At 40.6% G+C, this 19,092-nt stretch overlaps 1 protein-coding gene across 1 annotated transcript; it reads left to right on the forward strand.

Annotated features, from left to right (window-relative positions):
- Positions 1 to 3: 3 nt before the first annotated feature.
- On the forward strand, positions 4 to 17,408 carry LOC101468181 (hydroperoxide isomerase ALOXE3-like). The gene is made up of 15 exons (XM_024802910.2): positions 4 to 164; positions 9,778 to 9,940; positions 10,174 to 10,378; positions 10,521 to 10,602; positions 10,815 to 10,937; positions 11,028 to 11,131; positions 11,555 to 11,721; positions 11,852 to 11,995; positions 12,285 to 12,488; positions 12,672 to 12,758; positions 12,864 to 13,033; positions 15,444 to 15,565; positions 15,769 to 15,869; positions 16,523 to 16,693; positions 16,866 to 17,408. Exons 2-15 carry the CDS (start codon positions 9,788 to 9,790, stop codon positions 17,043 to 17,045), a joined length of 2,013 nt encoding a protein of 670 aa, XP_024658678.2. The 5' UTR covers positions 4 to 164; positions 9,778 to 9,787; the 3' UTR covers positions 17,046 to 17,408.
- Positions 17,409 to 19,092: the final 1,684 nt, after the last annotated feature.

The following is a 19,092-nucleotide window of genomic DNA, read 5'->3' on the forward strand; positions in this document are numbered from 1 at the left end:
TCAGATTTTATTATTTGGATAACCTTATCTGGCATTTCATCACAATACATGATTGATGCAACTGACTGGACACTCCCACTAAACTGAGTAAATAAAAAGAAATTGTAGGGGCAAGTTCTGACAGAACAGTTATTCTAAGAAACTTCCTCGTCTCATTTACAAAGGTAAGAGATATTTTCACAGGATTTCAGTCAGAAAAAAACATGTCAAAGAAAACTGATATTATTGTGAACAAATCATGACTTTTTTTAGTGATTGATTTTTGTTAAAGTCTGTCTTAAAGAAGTCTCAGCCTCTGAGCTTTTTTGGCTTAAAAAAAAATTGAGAGAACTCCTGCATTTCTACCATACAGACATTTATTTATTTTTAGAAATATGTCTCTCTTCTGTCTTATATGCATGTGTATGTTTGAGGGCATGTTCTGTTTACCTCAGAGTTGATCAATCTGTGTTTGTCTGTCTCCCTGTAAAATGCTCACCTGCCAAAGCTCTACTAATTAACTCACCTGTTCCTCATCTGGTTATCAAGCTGGCTTCTTAAGGCTAAAGTAAATACTCAGCCATCATTAGATTGTGCTCTGCCCTTTGGCCCTTAGTTTATTTTTGGAGCTAAACTCTGTGTCTGTGAAGACCTCTCACTGTATTTGGATTTCCTTCGAGTTTTTGTGACAGTGTGTGTGTATGACCACAGATGGAATTCATAGCATTACAGACACGTTTTTCTTACTCGTTTCTCACATCCTGTAAATCCTATGTTAATCTTTTCCCGCTCTACAGTGGCTGTTGTTTAATGTTGGCCATCCTACACTTCTGGTTTCCGTTGTAGAAATTATTTTCTAGTTTTTTTTGGGGGGGGGTTGTATGGTATCTTGTCAGCTCTCATTACTATAATATGACTTTGCATTATACAGAGCGTCATTTAACACCATCCACCCATTCGCTTCCGCTTATCCTTTTTCTTAGGGTTGCGGGGGCTGCTGGAGCCTATCCCAGCTGCCAAAGGGCGAGAGGCAGGGTACACTCTGCACGGGTTGCCAGGGCTAACACACAGAGACAGACAACCATTCGCACTCACATTCACTCCCACATTCACTGGTGACAATAGTTATGGGTCTTGTTATGTTATTCAGCGGTGTTGAGTTGTTTGAACTTTTTTTTAGTAAATATCTAGTAAATCTCTAATTCTTGGTTTTTCTTGGCTTTATATTCATGTTCCCTTAGTGCTAACTTAGTGCGCTAGTTCTGTTCTCAGTCCTTAGTCTTGTATATTATATTTTTTCCTAGATTTATGGGTCAAGTCTCGACCAGTGATTTTCTCCTTCCTGTTTTATTTTGGCTTCCAGTGTCTGGACCGTCGGCTCTTTTCCTGGAAACAATGCTCAACTTTAAGTTCAACCTTCATCTACCCTGTCCTACATTTGGGTTCTCAATCTTTCACCATTCATCATAGCTGAATCTGATAACTGTGACCATTTTCATACTGTGAAGTCATTGTCATATTAAAACTCTTTGTTGTATCTGCTGAAGGCACCCATCAAAAGATGGGTGCACTGCAGTTGTAAAGGAAACGACATAGCCAGAAACAATATTCAAGTAACTTGTGGCTACAAGGCTCAGTTGGTACTAAGTTGGGCCCAAAATGTTACAACACCACCAGGCTAAATTGCTGAATTTAAAAAAAAAAAAAAAAAAAAAAAAAAAAAGCATTTATACAGTATTTTCACCGTCGCTGCCTTCCGCACGGCTGGCCTCCAGACCTGCTCTGTTATGAGCTATTGAGCCATCGACCCCCAGGGCGACCCCCTGAACTGTGTTTGAACTGTTTTTGTGAGCTCTGATTTTGTTTCAAGTCCTGGGCCCCCCACCACCCACCTGGGTTTCTGTCAAGGTACTGGGAGTGATCCAGTGTTTTGTGTTTGACTCCCTGAGTCACTCTGTATTACCTCCGTGCATCTTCCCATGTTGCACTCTGTTTTACCTCCATGTGTCATCCTGCATATCATTCTGCGAGTCATGGTTTCAAGTTTGTGTAGTTTTCCTAGTTTATTTATCTTATGTCTGTGAAGGTTCTCAGTCATCCAGGTCATCGTAGTCAAAGGAGCTTGCAAAGAAAAGCGTCTGGACTTCTTTAAGTTACATACGGGCGATCGTGGCTCAAGAGTTGGGAGTTCGCCTTGTAATCGGAAGGTTGCCGGTTCGAGCCCCGCCTTGGACAGTCTCGATCGTTGTGTCCTTGGGCAAGACACTTCACCCGTTGCCTACTGGTGGTGGTCAGAGGGCCCGGTGGCGCCAGTGTCCGGCAGCCTCGCCTCTGTCAGTGCGCCCCAGGGTGGCTGTGGCTACAATGTAGCTTGCCATCACCAGTGTGTGAATGGGTGGATGACTGGATATGTAAAGCGCTTTGGGGTCCTTAGGGACTAGTAAAGCGCTATATAAATACAGGCCATTTACTTGAAGACGTTTCTTTGCAAGCTCCTTTGACTTTATTTATCTTAGTTTCTATCCTCGCCACCTCTGTTTCTGTCTGAATTATCACATCATATAAATAAAGCTCACTCATCACATCTACGTCAATGCCTGCTTTTGGGTCCTTTTCCCTTTAGCCCCACACAACTGCCGCCGCAGCCATAACACTTAAGACTCAATGTTTCATTTACAGGAGAGATGTTTTAGCATAATTACAGCAATAAACTAGAAAGAGTAAAATAATGAAAATTGCACAATATTTACAAAAATCAGTTAAAAGAGCTGTAAATCCTTCTGCAGGGTAAGGGGAAAGCCCTCTTTCTAAACTCTGTACGAACTGTTTACAACGAATGTCATGAAGTCATGGAGACCACAGCATGACTAAACATGTAATCTGATAAGAGGTGAGTAAACCATATTTTTATAGATAAAATACCAGTGAACCATCCTGTGTAGTTAAAGACAAGTCAGCTAGAGAATATAAAGTACAGCAGTGTCTTGAAGGTTTTGCTGTGAGTTATAAATTTTAAAGCTCTGTGATAAGCAGAGTCCAACTGATAGAGAGAATGAGCAGGGTCATACATGCAATTCATTCATTCAATCATGTGGCCTCCTTTTTACCCCTCCTGGAGCATTGTAAAAAGGAGGTTAATGCAAGTTCCAAGTATACCGTATTTACAAGAACCTTATTTTCTTTTTTGCTCTGAGACTCTTTGAAGACATCCCTCATCTAGGCAGGTTCAGTCAGGTACAGCAGGAGCTTAAGCAGCAACAGGAAGAGAGCTCAGAGCACGCACACATTTGAGCATATGGCCCCTGAAACTAACATGCAAATGCCCTCCAGCTACAGCTGAATCTGCTAATATTATGCATACTTAAGGTTTAAATGAAACATTACAATAATTGTTGGCTGGATTAGGGTTAACTAATTATAATTCAAGACATTGCAGAGTATATTGTGTATATATAATGTTTTAAATTCTGCAGCCTGGCAAATTAAATGAAAGCGATCGTCTCACACTTGTAAAAAAGTAGAAAGAACATTTTCTTGTATCAAGTACTTAATCTTAGCAATAACGTACACATTCACTGAGCCAATGTTGTATCTACTCTGTTACAATATTCTGAACTTCCAGACAGAAAGGGAGCACATTCCTGTGTGACTAAAGCAAACCACCAATTACAAGAAGCTAAGTAAGTAAGTAAGTAAAATTTATTTATATAGCACATTTCACAGATAAAAATCACAAAGTGCTTTACAGTAAGATCAGACATACAAGTTAAAATTAATTAAATTAGTTAAAAGCCTGTTTGTATAAAAATGTCTTCAGCTGCTTTTTAAAGGAGTCAGTAGAGTCTAGACAGCGTAAAGACAACGGCAGAGAGTTCCACAGCCTAGGTGCCAGTGCCTGAAAAGCCCGATCCCCACGTGTTTTAAATCTAGTACGTGGGACCACCAGTAGCCTCTGACCTGAAGACCTAAGTGCTCGGGATGAAGCATGAGGTTTCAACAGGTCAGAGATATACTGGGGAGCTTCACCGTGCAGAGCTCTAAAAGTTACAACTAAAATTTTAAAATGAACCCTAAAATTTACAGGCAACCAATGAAGAGAAGCCAAAACTGGAGTAATGTTGCCGCTGCATTCTGTACAGACTGAAGGCGATCCAGAGCTGATTTGTTAAGACACGTAAAAAGACCGTTACAATAATCCAAACGAGAAGAGATAAAAGCATGAATAATCATCTCAAGTTCTGCCTTTGACACCAGTAGCCTGAGTTTAGAAATGTTTCTTAGATGATAAAAACAGTTCCGGACAAGTTGTTTAGAGTGTTTCTCAAGAGACATTGAACTGTCAAATATAACACCTAAGTTTCTGAGACTCGACTGAAATGAAGGGTCTAAAAAACTGATATGCTGCCTAATTTCTGAGAGCATGTGAGCATGCTCAGAGCTACACAGAGCTCCTGATGATAAACTAATGCTGATTGCTGTTTACCTGTCACGATCCTGGGTCTTAGGACCCAGTGTTTTGAGTTTTAGTTCATTTTGATGTTTATAGTATGTTTAGCTCATTAGGCCTCCTATGTTGATTTGCTTATTAGTTCCCCCTTGTGTTTCAACCCATGTTAAGTCTCCCCTGCCCTTCATGTCTCTCTGTGCCCCCCTGTTTATGGTGTGTCTTTGCATGTTTGAGTTTCTTGTTTTCTGTCACCCTGCATTGTGCATTATGTTCTCATGGTTGGTCTTTTGTTACTCCCTCTAGTCTAGTCTCTTGTGTTCAAAGCTGAGTATTTCCCTCTGTGTATTTTGGTTCTTAGACCTCTGCCTTATGGTTTGTCTCTGTTTCTTAGTTGCTGTCTCCACTGTGTCTAGTTCGCGTCTCTGTGTGATACTTCCTGTTTTACTTTGAAGGTCCATGCCTCATGTGAGTGTTTCTAGTTTTGCGTCTCTGTCTCGTCCAGTCCTGATTTCTCCCAGCTGTGCCCTCCTTCTGTGTCTCATTCCCTCGTTATCCCTCTGTGTATTTAAGCCCTGTGTTTCTCTTTGTCAGTGTCGTAGTCTCCATCATAGCTGTGTGATTTTTCCCTGTGGCTCTTTGTGCTTTAGTTTTCCCAGTTTAGTTTATTTTGTATTGTTTTTCGTGTCCCACTTCACGCCAGCAATAAAGCTGTGTTTTTTGAGTTTTCCTTTTGTCTCTGTGAGTTTGCGTTTGGGTCCTCTCCTGCCTGCCACACAGCCGAAACATGACATTACCTAATTCAGTTCACCTGAGCTTTATTTATATAGCACCAATTCACAGCAGTTGTAAAGACCTACAATATTGAAAATATCCCCTGTGAGTAAGCACTTGGCGATGATAGGAAGGAAAAACTCCCTTTTAACAAAAAGAGGCCTACAATACTGGGTCATAAGTTTATTATTAGTTCAGTTTATTAATTTTTATTTAAAAAAATCACTTTGGTCTAGCTTCAGTTAAACCTAACCACTCGGCTGGATTACTTTAATGCACTTTATATAGGGTTCAGCACATCATATATTACCCATCTACAGAGGGTGCAAAATACCGCAGCTTGTCTTTTAACAGGCACTCTAAAGTTTGAGCACATTTCCCCTGTTTTAGCTTCACTTCACTGGCTGCCCATTTCTTTTAACATTCATTTTAAAATTATTTTATTTGCTTTTAAAGCTCTCCATGGCCTAGCCCCATGTTACAGCCTTATACACCCACCCGCTCTCTCAGGTCAGCTGATCAGCTGCTCCTGAATGTACCTAGGACTGGGCGTAAACTTAGAGGAGATCGTGCTTTTTCTGTAGCAGCTCCCAAACTGTGGAACGATCTCCCTTTAGAGATTAGACAGGCCACTTCCATACCTGTTTTAAAGTCACTCCTGAAAACCCACCTCTTTACCCTGGCCTTTGACACCACGTGAGATGTTGGTTTTTATTTTTTATTTTTATTTTAGTTGATTCTATGTTGTTTTATCTTGTTTTCTTTTTTTAATATAGGGCTATTTTAATTTTAAAGTGATTTACAAATAAAATTGTATTGGATTCAGTTAGTTTCCAGATTTCTTCTTTAAGTTTTTTTTATTGTTTTTATTGAAAAACTAGTTTTAGTTCAGTTTATAAAATTGTGAAAGCTGTTGAATCAGTCATGTAGACATCCCAGCCTCAGACAAATGTACCAAAGCTTCAAACTCATTTATAGATCAAACCTGAACAAAAAGGCCAAACCTGTCAGGGTCCCTGTGCCTACCCGGTCGGCTCAGCATGGCTACATATGTTTTTATATTCTTCTTTTGTTCCTGCTCTCTCCCTCCCCCTCTTTCCCTCCTCCCTCTGCCTGGGCGGAGCTCACCTGTGGGCTCCTGCCCTTGGCCCACGCACCTGGTCGCAATCACGCACCTGTGGCTCATCACGAGTGTTCCAGCTCCTTTATAAGATCGCAGCTCTGTGTTTCTCAATGCTGGACCGTTGCCGACCCTCGTCAGTGTAACCCAGGGGTGGGCAATCTCAGTCCACGAGGGCCGGTGTCCCTGCAGGTTTTAGATCTCACCTTGGGTCAACACACCTGAATACATGATTAGTTCGTTACCAGGCCTCTGGAGAACTGCAGGAGCTAATTTAGCCATTTAAATCAGCTGTGTTGGTTCGAGGACACATCTAAAACCTGCAGGGACACCGGCCCTCGTGGACTGAGATTGCCCACCCCTGGTGTAACCCCAGCTCAGTTACTTCTAGAGTGTTTTCACAGCGATTTGCCTTATAATCCCTTCGTGTCTCTGTGTACAGATTCCCTGGACCAACCCCTGTGTTACCTGAGTGATTGGAGTGTGAAGAGGAGCGTGAGTGGACGGAGTGTGTGTGTGTGACTTTCGGCGTCTTTCCCGTTTGTGTGTGGACCCCCGGAGCCCGGCTTTCCCCTCGCTTTTGTAAATAATCACCTGGTGTATCGTAATAAAGACTCTTGTGCTTTCAAGACCTAGAGCCTGCATGTGAGTCTGTTCAGTCCCGCTGTGACAAAACCTAAGTGCATTTATTATAAGTTTTATCTAAGTGGCATTTTACTTCAAGGCATTCAAATATTTCATGTCTACTTTTTACTGTAGCTTTACTAAAAGACCTCAACACAGAGTTGTGAATAATGACTCTGAATGTTTCGAAGACTTTTCCATGCTGTACTTATTTCTTTCAACTGATGAGTAAGCTAAATGAATTAAGTGAAACCAAATTCACCGGAACTCATCACAACAATCAACAATAGTTTTTTTTGGGTAGACTCAATATGCAGCACTGGTGCACTGACACTGCATTTATATAGACTGAAGCAAAATTCAATAATGCCAACAATGGGAATTGTGAGCTACAGATCCTGAGCTACAGGGGAAAACAGTTTGTAACTCATTCAGAGCACGCAGGATTCCTCTGCAGAGAAGAGACAATGATAAGGCAAATGTATTATCTGTATTATTTTTGGGGTCTTTTCCTTACAATATAAAGTGCCTCGATGCAACTGCTGTTGTGATGTGGTTCTATATAAGTAGAATTGAATTGTATTGAATGCATGATCGCTGATTATTCTGTAAATAGTTTTAAATAGTTGTACAAAAAAACCCCAACAACACCTGAGGCATTGGCTGAGGCATTTTTATGTAAAGTTGGAAATAACTTATAAAAATGTGTGCAAAAACAAGGTATTTGACATTGCGAAAGAGCTAGTGTCAATAATATGGTGGCTCCCTGCAGAAGTTCAATGGGGACAATGGCATTTCCTTTTCAAGTTGTCGAACCCAACTGACGACTTTCTTTTTGTAGTTGTTTGTGGGATCTCTCCTTAGGGCTTCATGGGTATTATTGTCACTGAGGAGTGTAGTAATCTTGGTATAATAAGAACAAAAGTGCACCTTACCATCGTCATGTGCAAGAAATCACCACTGACCTAAATATTTTTTTAACCTGTATTTAAACAGGTTATCCTATTAACACTCATTGTTTGTTTACTAGAGAAACCTTTTTCAGATAGTCAAAGGAGCTTGCAAAGAAAAGCGTCTGGACTTCTTTAAGTTGCTTGAAGACGTTTCACCTCTCATCCGAGAAGCTTCTTCAGTTCTAAGGTCAAATGGTGGGGAGTCCCAGATTTAAACCTAGTGGGAGTTTCCCCCCACAGAGGGACATTCCTCGCTGCACTGTACAGGAATGCCCAGACCTCTACATTGGAGAGACAAGCGCATGGCAAAACATAGAAGAGCCACCTCCACAGGACAAAACTCAGCAGTCCATCTGCATCTTAAGGATAAAGGACACTCCTTCAAGGATGCCAATGTTCACATTTTGGACAGAGAGGACAGATGGTTTGAAAGAGGTTTGAAAGAAGCCATCTATGTCCACTGTGAGCGACCATCTTTGAACAGAGGCGGGGGTTTACGACACCAACTCTCTGCCATCTATAATCCAGTTTTGAGTTCCCTCCCCAGATGCCTTAATGCCCACTCACATCCTGGGCCATCTTTATAAAATTATAAAAATGATATTAAAATCAAGAACAAGTTCCCATTGAGGAATTCACAAAATCGCTTACACATCTTTTAAACTCTGCAAACAAAATCAAGTGAAAGAGCTGCAAATCCTTCTGTATGAACTGACGGAATTGTGAGTGTAAAAAAAATTTGAGACCACAGACTATAACTGAATATGTAATCTGACAACAACTGTATAAACCAGAAATAGATTTAAAGATAAAGTGGTATAAGTCAGCCATTAATTTATAGATACAATCCCAGTGAATAGTCATATAGAGTGAGGGAACATCCTTTGTGATTCCAATGAAGACAAATCAGCTAGAGATTGTAAAGTGCAGCGGTGTCTTAAAGGTTTACAGCCACTTCTAGATCCTAAATGCCCCACGATAAAGAGAGTCCAAGAGATAGAGAGAAGGAGCAGGGTTATTCATGCAAACTATATCACCATCGTCAAGGAGGAGTAAAGAGTTTTTTATGAGTTTCAATAGAAAAACCTTGAAAAGGTACAGTAGAGGGAAATACTGCCCATACTCTGCCATACTCTGTGTACTTGAACCACTATGACTTCTTTCCATTTAAAATGAGCCCGAGCTCATCAAAAGCTAATTGTAATTGTTGGAAAACCATGTTGGTGGTATGAGCACAAAAATAATTGTGTCATCTACATATAAATGATAAAATATATTTAGCTTTTGCCTTAACATTAATATCAAATAATGTAAGACAGATCACTCCATTAGTGACACTTTAAAAACTCAAAGAGAGACCGTTAAACTGTGCGCACTGCTTGCAGTCAGAAAGGTAATTAGTAAACCAGCCTTCATCTGAAAGGCCTAGTTCCAATAACCTCTAGGAAAATGACAAATCAGCAGTGTCAAGGGCTTTGACAGCTCAATAAAAAGAGTGGTGCAGTTTATAGTCAACATTTCACAGTGGCAGAGCTAATTTAACATGAATAAGATAACACTTCCTTCAGATTTTATTATTTGGATAACCTTATCTGGCATTTCATCACAATACATGATTGATGCAACTGACTGGACACTCCCACTAAACTGAGTAAATAAAAAGAAATTGTAGGGGCAAGTTCTGACAGAACAGTTATTCTAAGAAACTTCCTCGTCTCGTTTACAAAGGTAAGAGATATTTTCACAGGATTTCAGTCAGAAATTGTGGGTCAAAAAAGGCATTTAGATAATGTCTTCAAATTCTTTTAATTGTGATGTCACAATTTTAACTGCTTACATTTCCAAATCAGTGCTAAGAGTGATTATAATTCTCCCCCTACCAGGATTTGAAAAATGGTGCAGTATAAAGTGACCGTATTCACTGGTGATCGCCTTAATTCCACTACTCTCAACACTGTCTACATTAAGCTGGTGGGCACAGATGGGGAGAGTGATCGCAAGTGGCTCATGGGCTTGAAAGGGGCTACATCCTTCGTCAGAGGAGCTGTAAGTCTGGGATGGCCACCTCCATGATTTTTTCAGGTTCCCTATATGACATTATACATGCAAACTTTTAGGGAAATAAGGGAATTATTAACTGTGATTTATGTAAAGTTGAAATCTATCACCATGAAGATGGTCAAAGCAAACAGTTCACTTCATGGACCACAGTAAATTATAAGAGGAATTGTATGCTCGAGTGTTACAGCTCAGCACAAACTGCTATGTCATTTCTTTAGGTATCAAAGTTTAAGGTGTCCTGCTCCACTTCCCTTGGAAATCTTGTGCTGATAGAGTTAGACAAACAGTCTCTCCCACTGTTCCCAGAAGATGATTGGTTTTGTGCCAAGGTGGAAGTGAAATCCCCTGAAGGAGACATCTACAGCTTTCCCGTCTACCGCTGGATTGCTGATAGCAAGGTGCACCGCTTCAAAGATGGAAAAGGTTTGGGAAACTGTGCTCATCTTAAATCTTGTTCAAACCATTGCAGATGTAAAACAAAGTTTGTAATGAGGCTGAAGCAGTTTCCTAATACAGTATATACCATATTTACAAGAACAACTTGAAACCATTTTTTCTTAATTAGCTCTGAGAGTCTTTGAAGACAACCATCATCTTGGCAGGTACAGTCGGCAGCAAGAGATTCAGCAGCGAGAGGAAGACTATCGGTGAGAATTCAGAGCTTATACATATTTTGGCCTTACAGCTCCTGAAACTAGAATACAAATGCTGTCCAGTTATAGCTGAATATCCTAATACTAATGATATTTAACCTTAAAATTAAGCATTACAATATATTGTTTGTCTGCTAAATGCATTGTAAACTATATTATTCATATATTATGTTTTGTGAATTGAAACTGCAATTTCTTTTTCTCAGCTGGGATGCATATGCAGAGGGAATACCTCACTCCTTGAAGGCACAAAACCCAATTTTTCTGCCATCAGAGGTTCAGTTCTCCTTCACCAAAACTACAGAGTTTGTCTACACTGCTTCCACAGGGTGAAGTTCTTTTTTTTCTCTTTACCTATCAAAACTATAACTATGTTAAATATAATAAAGAAATAAGATGAATGTGCTCTTCTGTTTCAGACTGACTGAGCTGAAGCTGAAGGGACTGGATAACCGTAAGGAGAAGTGGGATAATATTGACAGCATCAATCGAGTGTTTTGCTGCAAAAAGACTGAAATATCAGGTAACTAACATCATAGTTGGAGTATCGAGTACTTATACTTTGTGCATAATAATATGTACTTAACTGTTACCTTTGAAGTATTACTATATCAGTATACATAGTCGATTTTCCTGAATAATAAGAACATTATACAGTCTGTTCTGCAAAAACATATATATTATATATGTTTATAGCTATTGATTGATGTTTAAAACTGAGAATATAAAGTCTCATTTTATCTTATGACAGGTGATCTAACAAGTAGAATATGGTTTCAATATCTAATAAAGCTCACTAGAGAGAGCTTATGACTTTTTATACATTTCACATAATCAAGACTCTCAGACACTGAACTTCTGACACAAAGTTAGAAATGTAGCAAAATTTGTAGGCTAGTTTAAAAAAGGAACATATTCTTTTTCTTTTTCTTTTTTTTTTTTGCAGAATATGTTCAGGAACACTGGAAAGAAGATGCTTTCTTTGGCTACCAGTTTCTAAATGGTGTCAACCCCATTTTGATCCAGTGTTGTACAACCCTGCCCAGTAACTTCCCTGTCACTGATGACATGGTCTTTCCCCGCAGTCGTTGCGACCTTGCAGATGAAATGAAGGTGACTGTAGAAAGACACAAAAAAAGGAGAAAGAAATGTTTCTTAAATCAGCTACTTGGTCATTGCAATAAATGCACTTACACATTCACTGAATATACACACTGCTGAAATAACCTGAACTTTCAAACAGAAAGGGAACATATTCCTGTGTGACTACAAGCTTCTGGATGGAGTGAAAGCAAACACCATCAATGGGAAGAAGCAGTATTTGATGGCTCCTCTCGTCCTGCTCCACAAACCTCCTGATAATAAACTAATGCCGATTGCTATTCAGGTAATTCAGTTCAGATGAGCTTTATTTACATAGCAAAATATATATATTTTCTATGGTAAATATGAGAGGAAAATCCCAATAATCAGGCAATTCTTTGTGAGCAAGCACTTTGGCAACTGGAAAGGAAAACTCCCTTTTTAACAGGAAGAAACCTCTGTCAGAAGCCACCTCCCACGACAAGTTGGGAGTGAGGGGAGAGGGAGAAGGACAAAAGACATGCTGTAGAAGAAAGACGGATATTAAAAATAACTAATAATTTGACTTATCACTTGACCCTGTCCTTGTATAGCTGAAGCAGACTCCATCAGATGACAATCCGATCTTTCTTCCTACTGATTCTGAGTACGACTGGTTGATCGCCAAGATTTTTGTAAGAAGTGCAGATTTCAATCACCATCAGCTCAATGCTCACCTTCTGCGCACGCACTTGCTGGCTGAGGTTTTTGCAGTGTCACTGCTGCGCAACGTGCCCATGGTGCATCCTCTGTACAAGGTAACTGACGTTTGCTGAAACTCAGTGTTTTGGTTTGTAAATAATTTTAAATAACGTTGAAAGCATTTGAGTTTATCAATGTGTCCACAAAGGACATTTGATTGTGCAACAGCGTATCTCAGCATAATAAATGCCAAAGTTTTGCCCCAATCTAGCACTAACAGAGTTCCCTCTTTCCCTCAGCTCCTCAAACTTCACACACGCTACACTCTGCAGATCAACTTCTTAGCTCGACGCCTTCTCATTTCTGAGATTGGCGCTTTCACTCAGGTATGCAAAGAACAGCACACTCACTAGACCTTTACCTAAATAACTGTTTCTTTTTCAGTGTCATGTACAACATTTGTCTCTAACTGTGAGCTACCCATTCTCTAGTTTGCATCATCAGGTGGAGAGGGCATGTTTACAATCCTGAAGAGGTCAGTGTCCTCAATGACCTACAGCTCCCTCTGTATGCCAGATGACATTGCTGAACGTGGCCTAGAAGCTGTGCCAAACTTCTACTACAGGGATGATGGCCTAAAGGTTTGGGATATCATCCACAGGTATGGTAGTTTTGCCCTCTTAATGACGCCACCAAGCTGCTGCAGTTCTGTTATAACAATAATATTTTATTATTTGTTAGTTTATTATTTTTATTTTATTTATGTCATTTTACAATTCTGTTTTCCATCCATCCATCGTCTTCCGCTTATCGGGGGCCGGGTCGCGGGGGCAGCATCCTAAGCAGAGAAGCCCAGACCTCCCTCTCCCCAGCTACCTCCTCCAGCTTGTCTGGGGGAACACCAAGGTGTTCCCAGGCCAGCCAAGAGATATAATCTCTCCTGCGTGTCTTGGGTCTGCCCCTGGGCCTCCTCCCGGATTCTGGGAGTTGGCCCAGGACCGGGAACATTATTTTTTCAATTTGGTTTCCCAATAAAAGATCATTGAAAAAATGAACACAAAATTAACACACAAGAAAGAGATGAAAACAGGCGCTGTTGGAATGCTACTAAGCAAGTAACCCCAGTGGAAGGGTTACGTGACTAGGATGAGGGACCTATGGAATCTTCGATACCCAGCATCCAGATTGATGGCGAAACAACTTGGGGAATGTTTTCCAACATTCAGAAGATGGAACTGCTCAGACAGCTAGAGATTGACGAGGTACAACACAAATGCTACGGCAAGGGGAAGCTAGGATGACAGGGGGAGATATCATCACCTCCACCTGAGATTGGGTGGGGGCCCCAAGTGCGATGGAAGAAGGATCATTGAGCACGAGAGGAACTGACCTGAGAGATAAGATCATGGCAAAGCTGGAAACCTGGATCCTTCATGGCTGGTTACTAAGACTATGTGAAGTACCCTCAGAAGATCTACTAGATCAGGGGTGTCAAACCCCAGGCCTCAAGGGCCGGTGTCCTGCAGGTTTTATATGTGTCCTTGATCCATCACAGCTGATTTAAATGGATAAATTACCTCCTCAAAATGTCTTGAAGTTCTCCAGAGGTCTGGTTATGAACTAATCATTCGATTCACATGCGTGATATCTAAAACCTGTAGGACACCTGCCCTCGAGGCCTGGAGTTTGACACCCGTATACTAGATGATGTGAATGCTGCACTATGGACAAGACTGAGACTAACCAGCTGATCTACACCACGGCAACAGTGATCAGTGAGATACTTCGCTACAAGTTCAACAGCCACAAGGAGCAGTGCCCTACATGGAGAAGGAGAATAGAGGCCAAGATAAGGGTAGCACGGAGGGAGGTTAGCCAACTATCGGAGCTGCAGAAAGGTGCAATGAAAAAGGTGCTACGGCCAAGCAAAGACTCATAGCCTTGGCAAACTTGAAGAGGTACACCAAAGAGATAGAAAGCAGGAGAATAAACCAGCTGTTCTCCACAGAACCAGCCATGGTGTACTCTTAATGGCAGGGGAACAATATGAGAATAGCAGCACCAAGGCTGGAAACAGAGCAATAGTGGAAGAGCATATGGGAGAAGAACCCAACCCATGGCATCAATGCTCAGTGGCTAGTGGATCTAAGAGCAGACCACAGCAATCTCCGTGAACAGAGTCATTCAAGAAAGGGTCTCCAGTATGAAGAGTTGGACAGCACCAGGCCCTGACTTGATTCACGCCTACTGGCTGAAGAAGCTGACTGCAGTCCACGAGTGTCTGACAGCACAAATGAACCAGCTTCTAGTCGATGAGAGACACTGAAAATGGAAATACCAGAAGAGCAAAACACCAGCTACTGGTAGACAAAGCAGTCGCTTAAAACTGCAAGACTAGGCTGACCAACCTGTGCACTGCCTGGATTGGTTACAAAAGGCCTATGACTCAATGCCCCACACCACTTCCTGTGGGGCATTCCTCTATCTGCTGGTGGAATGTACCACAGGCAGATAGAGGAAGTGGCTGACATCCAGAAATCCTACCAGTGACTGGACAAAGCTGGAGTGAAAGACAACACAGAGACACTAATCTTGGCAGCACAGGAACAAGCTCCATAGAGGCTGGGGTCTATCACATCAGGCAAGACCCCAGTTGCATGCTGTGTAAAAATGCCCCTGAGATAATCCAGCACATAAGAGTAGACTGCAAGATGCTAGCAGGCAGGGGCATGGAGCGCCATAATCAAGTGGCCGGTGCGGAGTATGGCCTGGAAGTCCCGAGGTCAAAATAGGAGGCGCCGCGTAGGATGGTTGAGTGATCAAGCTAAGCAAGTACCACAGGAAGTTCTGTGGTTCCTGTAGGCACTCAGATGAGACATTAGTATATTAAGTTCAGCTTTAAGTACAGACTAATGTTAAACATTGTTCAATTTTTTAAATTAAAGTTTCTCAGAAGGTGTTAGTACTTCTCTTAAAATGAAAGGTGTGTCTAATACTTACAGATATCTACCATCCCTAAGTAAAATGAATGAAATAAATAATGAAAGCATATTTCATCCAATTTCTCAAAGGTTTGTGCAGGGAATGCTCGGCTACTACTACAAGAGTGACAGTGAAGTCCAGCAGGACTCTGAACTTCAGAAGTGGATTTTGGACATTTTTGAACATGGTTTCTTTTCTCAAGCAGAAACAGGTTGGCTTCAAAGAAATGTTCAGTTCTTATTATGATAAAGTTGATTGATCCTTAGTACTGAGATGTTACATCACTGATGATGTGTCCAGGGGCACCAGAGGGTGTATCATAAACAGTATATATAATTATAATCCAAACATAAATCCAATTTTTGTTTGTTCACCTCAATGCAATTGATGCTGGGGGGGTTTTCTGCTCAACAGGAATTCCTCAGACATTTACTTGTGTGACTGAGTTGGTCAAGTTTGTCACCATGGTGATCTTCACTTGCTCAGCCCAGCATGCAGCCGTGAACTCTGGACAGGTGAGTCCTTGTATAAACAGTTTCACTTTTTTTTTTTTAAACAACAGTGCATGAACATCTGAGAACCTAGGAGACCTTTGGGAGAGCAATGATGATCCATCTCATTTAGGATTCTAGCTGCTCAACAGTCCTGGGTCTTTATCCTGTTCTTCATTTCATGATGTATCAAATGTTTTCAACTGGTGAATGGTCTAGTCTGCAGCAAGGCAAGTTCAGCATCCAGACTCTTCCATAATGAAACTATGATGTGATAGGTGCAATATGGGGTTCAGCACTGTCTTGCTGAAATATGTAAGTCCTTCTCTGAAAAAGATGTCATCTGGATGAGAGCATGTGTTGCTCTAAAACCAAACTGTATTTATGTATATTTACATCTGAGAAACTCTGGCTCTCTAACATACTCTGTTTATACCCAGTCATGGTACTGACAAGCTGCAGTTGTTGAGGCATTTCTTCCAAAATCAGTGAAGTTAAACTAAACTGGTCATGCAAAGAGAAAATGTGAATAATTATATAAATAGTACCATAAAACTACAGGTACTATATCACCAATATAAAAAAAGAAAGAAAGAAGGAATTATACATTAAACGCCATTATTACACCATCATTTTACTTTTTAATCAGTTATCTTTTACTTCTTGATCAAATGCAGTATGACTATGGTGGCTGGATGCCCAACACTCCCATCTCCCTGCAACTCCCGCCACCGACCACAAAGGGGACGACAAGCGAGGCCACAATGTTGGCGACCTTCCCTGACGTCAATGTAACAGTTAAGGGCATGGCCACCGTGTGGTTACTCAGCAAGCAGTCCAGTGACTTTGTAAGCAGCAAAGATTTCATTAAGAATGACAGGAATTATGTCTGAATTTAATTTTTGTAAACACATTACAACTGTATACAATCATTCCAAGAGCCTATTTTGAATAAAAACAAATAATTGTTTTAATTGAATTTTGTTGAAGAAAACTTAAATGTATCATTGTTCTCATCAGGTCCCTCTTGGCCAGTACCCGGAGGAGCATTTCATTGAGGAAATTCCTCGCAAAATACTAAAGGATTTTCAGATGGAGCTTGAAGATTTAAGTTTAGTTATTAAAGCCAGAAACAAGCGTTTAGAAGTGCCATACACCTACATGGATCCGGCAGAGTTAGAAAACAGTGTGGCCATTTGAATATTAGAAGACTCAGCTGTGAGACAAAATTCAGTTCCCTCTTCAAACAACAGCAGGGAAAGACCTCTAAGTTCTGACTTTTACTGATGAAATAGAACAAAGAACTTACTACTTATAATCACTATATACTAAACTGTAATTTTTTTCATCTGTGTTAAAATGTGATTCTTTTTTTGCATTACAATCTTGAATCATCTGATTTGAAATGAAAAATGTTTGATTTTTGGGGGTGTCTGTTTTGAGACAGTTGATCTCCTGATCATGATGTATTTTCTTCTTAGAAAACATTTACTGCATTTCATTGTTTATATTTTCATTATTTTAATGTTTCAATTTTCTTGAGCTAAACCCAAACAGCTTTTTGATGAGTTAGACAACGTGAACACCCTAAACTTCGCCTGAGACTGCTACTTCATCTCGGCCACCAATGTGCACTTGGTTTCTTTGTTTCTTTGCTGAAACCTGATTGTATTTTAGCATCATATTCTAAATTATCAGTTCTCTAAAGCCTCATTTAATGCATGGCACAGATTAAACACACATGGCTCACAGACATTAACAAGATGGGTCTGCATTATCCACATTAGCCTGCTTATACTGTTGACATGTGTAGCATATTTATTTAACACTGCAAAATAGAGTGATGTTTACATAGGCCACTGTATTTTGTGTAGATACCATCTCAGTGGCAAAAATGTGATTATATTCAATTCAGTTCAATTTATATAGCACCAAATCTCAACAACAGTCATCTCAATTCAGAATGTGATAATATCAATTTCCTTTACACTCACTGGGCACATTATTAGGTACACCTTGCTAGCACAAAGCTAGAACAAAGTGTTGGAAATATTCTTCAGTTGCTGCAGATTTGTCAGCTACACATCCATGATGTGAATCAAAGCTTATCTACTGGGTTGAGATCTTATGACTTTGACCATTTAAGTACAGCTCATTGTCATCTCAAGAAACCTGTTTGAGATGAAGTGAGTTTTGTGATATGAAACATTATCCTACTGCCCACATAGCAGACAGGTCTGGCCGGGATCTGGTGTCAAACCAGCACTGCTGGCTGACTTCTGATGGAAGCAGCCATCAGAAGATGGGTACACTGTGATAATTAAGGGACTGACATGGTCTGCAACAATACTCAGGTAGGTCGCTGTGTTTAAACAAGGCTCAATTGGTACCAAGGAGCAGACCAACGTCTGACAAGAAAATATCCTCCCATACCATTATAGTCACTGATACAAAGCTGTATGGATCTATGCTTTTATGTTGTTTGCACCATCTAAATACTGGAGCAGAGAAACCAAAACCAGGCAGTGTTTTTCCAATCTCCTATTGTCCAGTTGAGTGAGCTCATGTCAAATATGGCCCCATTTTCCTGTCTTGACAGGAATGACACCTGGTGTGGCCTATCTGCTTCAAGATTAGACATGACTCATTACAAGTGTTGCTTGTAATGAGTCCTAACTCGAATTATTTGTAGTAGTCTGGCATTTTCCCTCTGACTTCTAATACTCTGCCTGGCACCAACAACCATGCCAAGTCTAAAGTTTAAGGCTACGTCCACACGTACACGGGTATTTTGAAAACTGAGATTTTCCGTTTTCGTTTTAAAAAATAATCCCGTCCACACGTAAACGCAGAAATGAAGGAAAACGCTGCTAGGAACATGCCAAAGCAACAGGTGGCGATATATTCCTAACCATGTAGAAATGTTGGCCAATCAGAAGTCTAGAAGCCTCGGTGGGAAATAGTAAACAAGGATGGGGCATAGAAGCAGAACCGAGTCGTATGTGTGGAGGGACAGTAACTGTGTGTGTATATGTAAGCATTTAAACACTGCAGAGAGTACAATTAACAGTAATAGTATTGTAGAAATTCATTTCACCGAAACAATAACGTGGCGCACAGTGTGACGTCAAAAAAGGCGCACACCTTTGACGCTGCGTTTTCTCTGTTTTTCTCGTCCACACGTCAACGCAAAAACTGAGTTTTCAAAAATCTCCACCCTGGCCGGAGTTTTTAAAAATCTCAGTTT

Source organism: Maylandia zebra, linkage group LG6 (assembly GCF_041146795.1).
Source record: "Maylandia zebra isolate NMK-2024a linkage group LG6, Mzebra_GT3a, whole genome shotgun sequence".
Taxonomy (NCBI): Eukaryota; Metazoa; Chordata; class Actinopteri; order Cichliformes; family Cichlidae; genus Maylandia; species Maylandia zebra.

Bases quoted from the DNA above. Each gene is read 5' to 3' on its own strand.
- LOC101468181 (XM_024802910.2), top strand. From the start codon at position 9,788: ATGGTGCAGTATAAAGTGACCGTATTCACTGGTGATCGCCTTAATTCC. The intron at 10,379-10,520 runs GTTTGGGAAACT...TTTCTTAATTAG, and splicing joins CCGCTTCAAAGATGGAAAAG to CTCTGAGAGTCTTTGAAGAC. The intron at 10,603-10,814 runs GTGAGAATTCAG...TCTTTTTCTCAG, and splicing joins CAGCGAGAGGAAGACTATCG to CTGGGATGCATATGCAGAGG.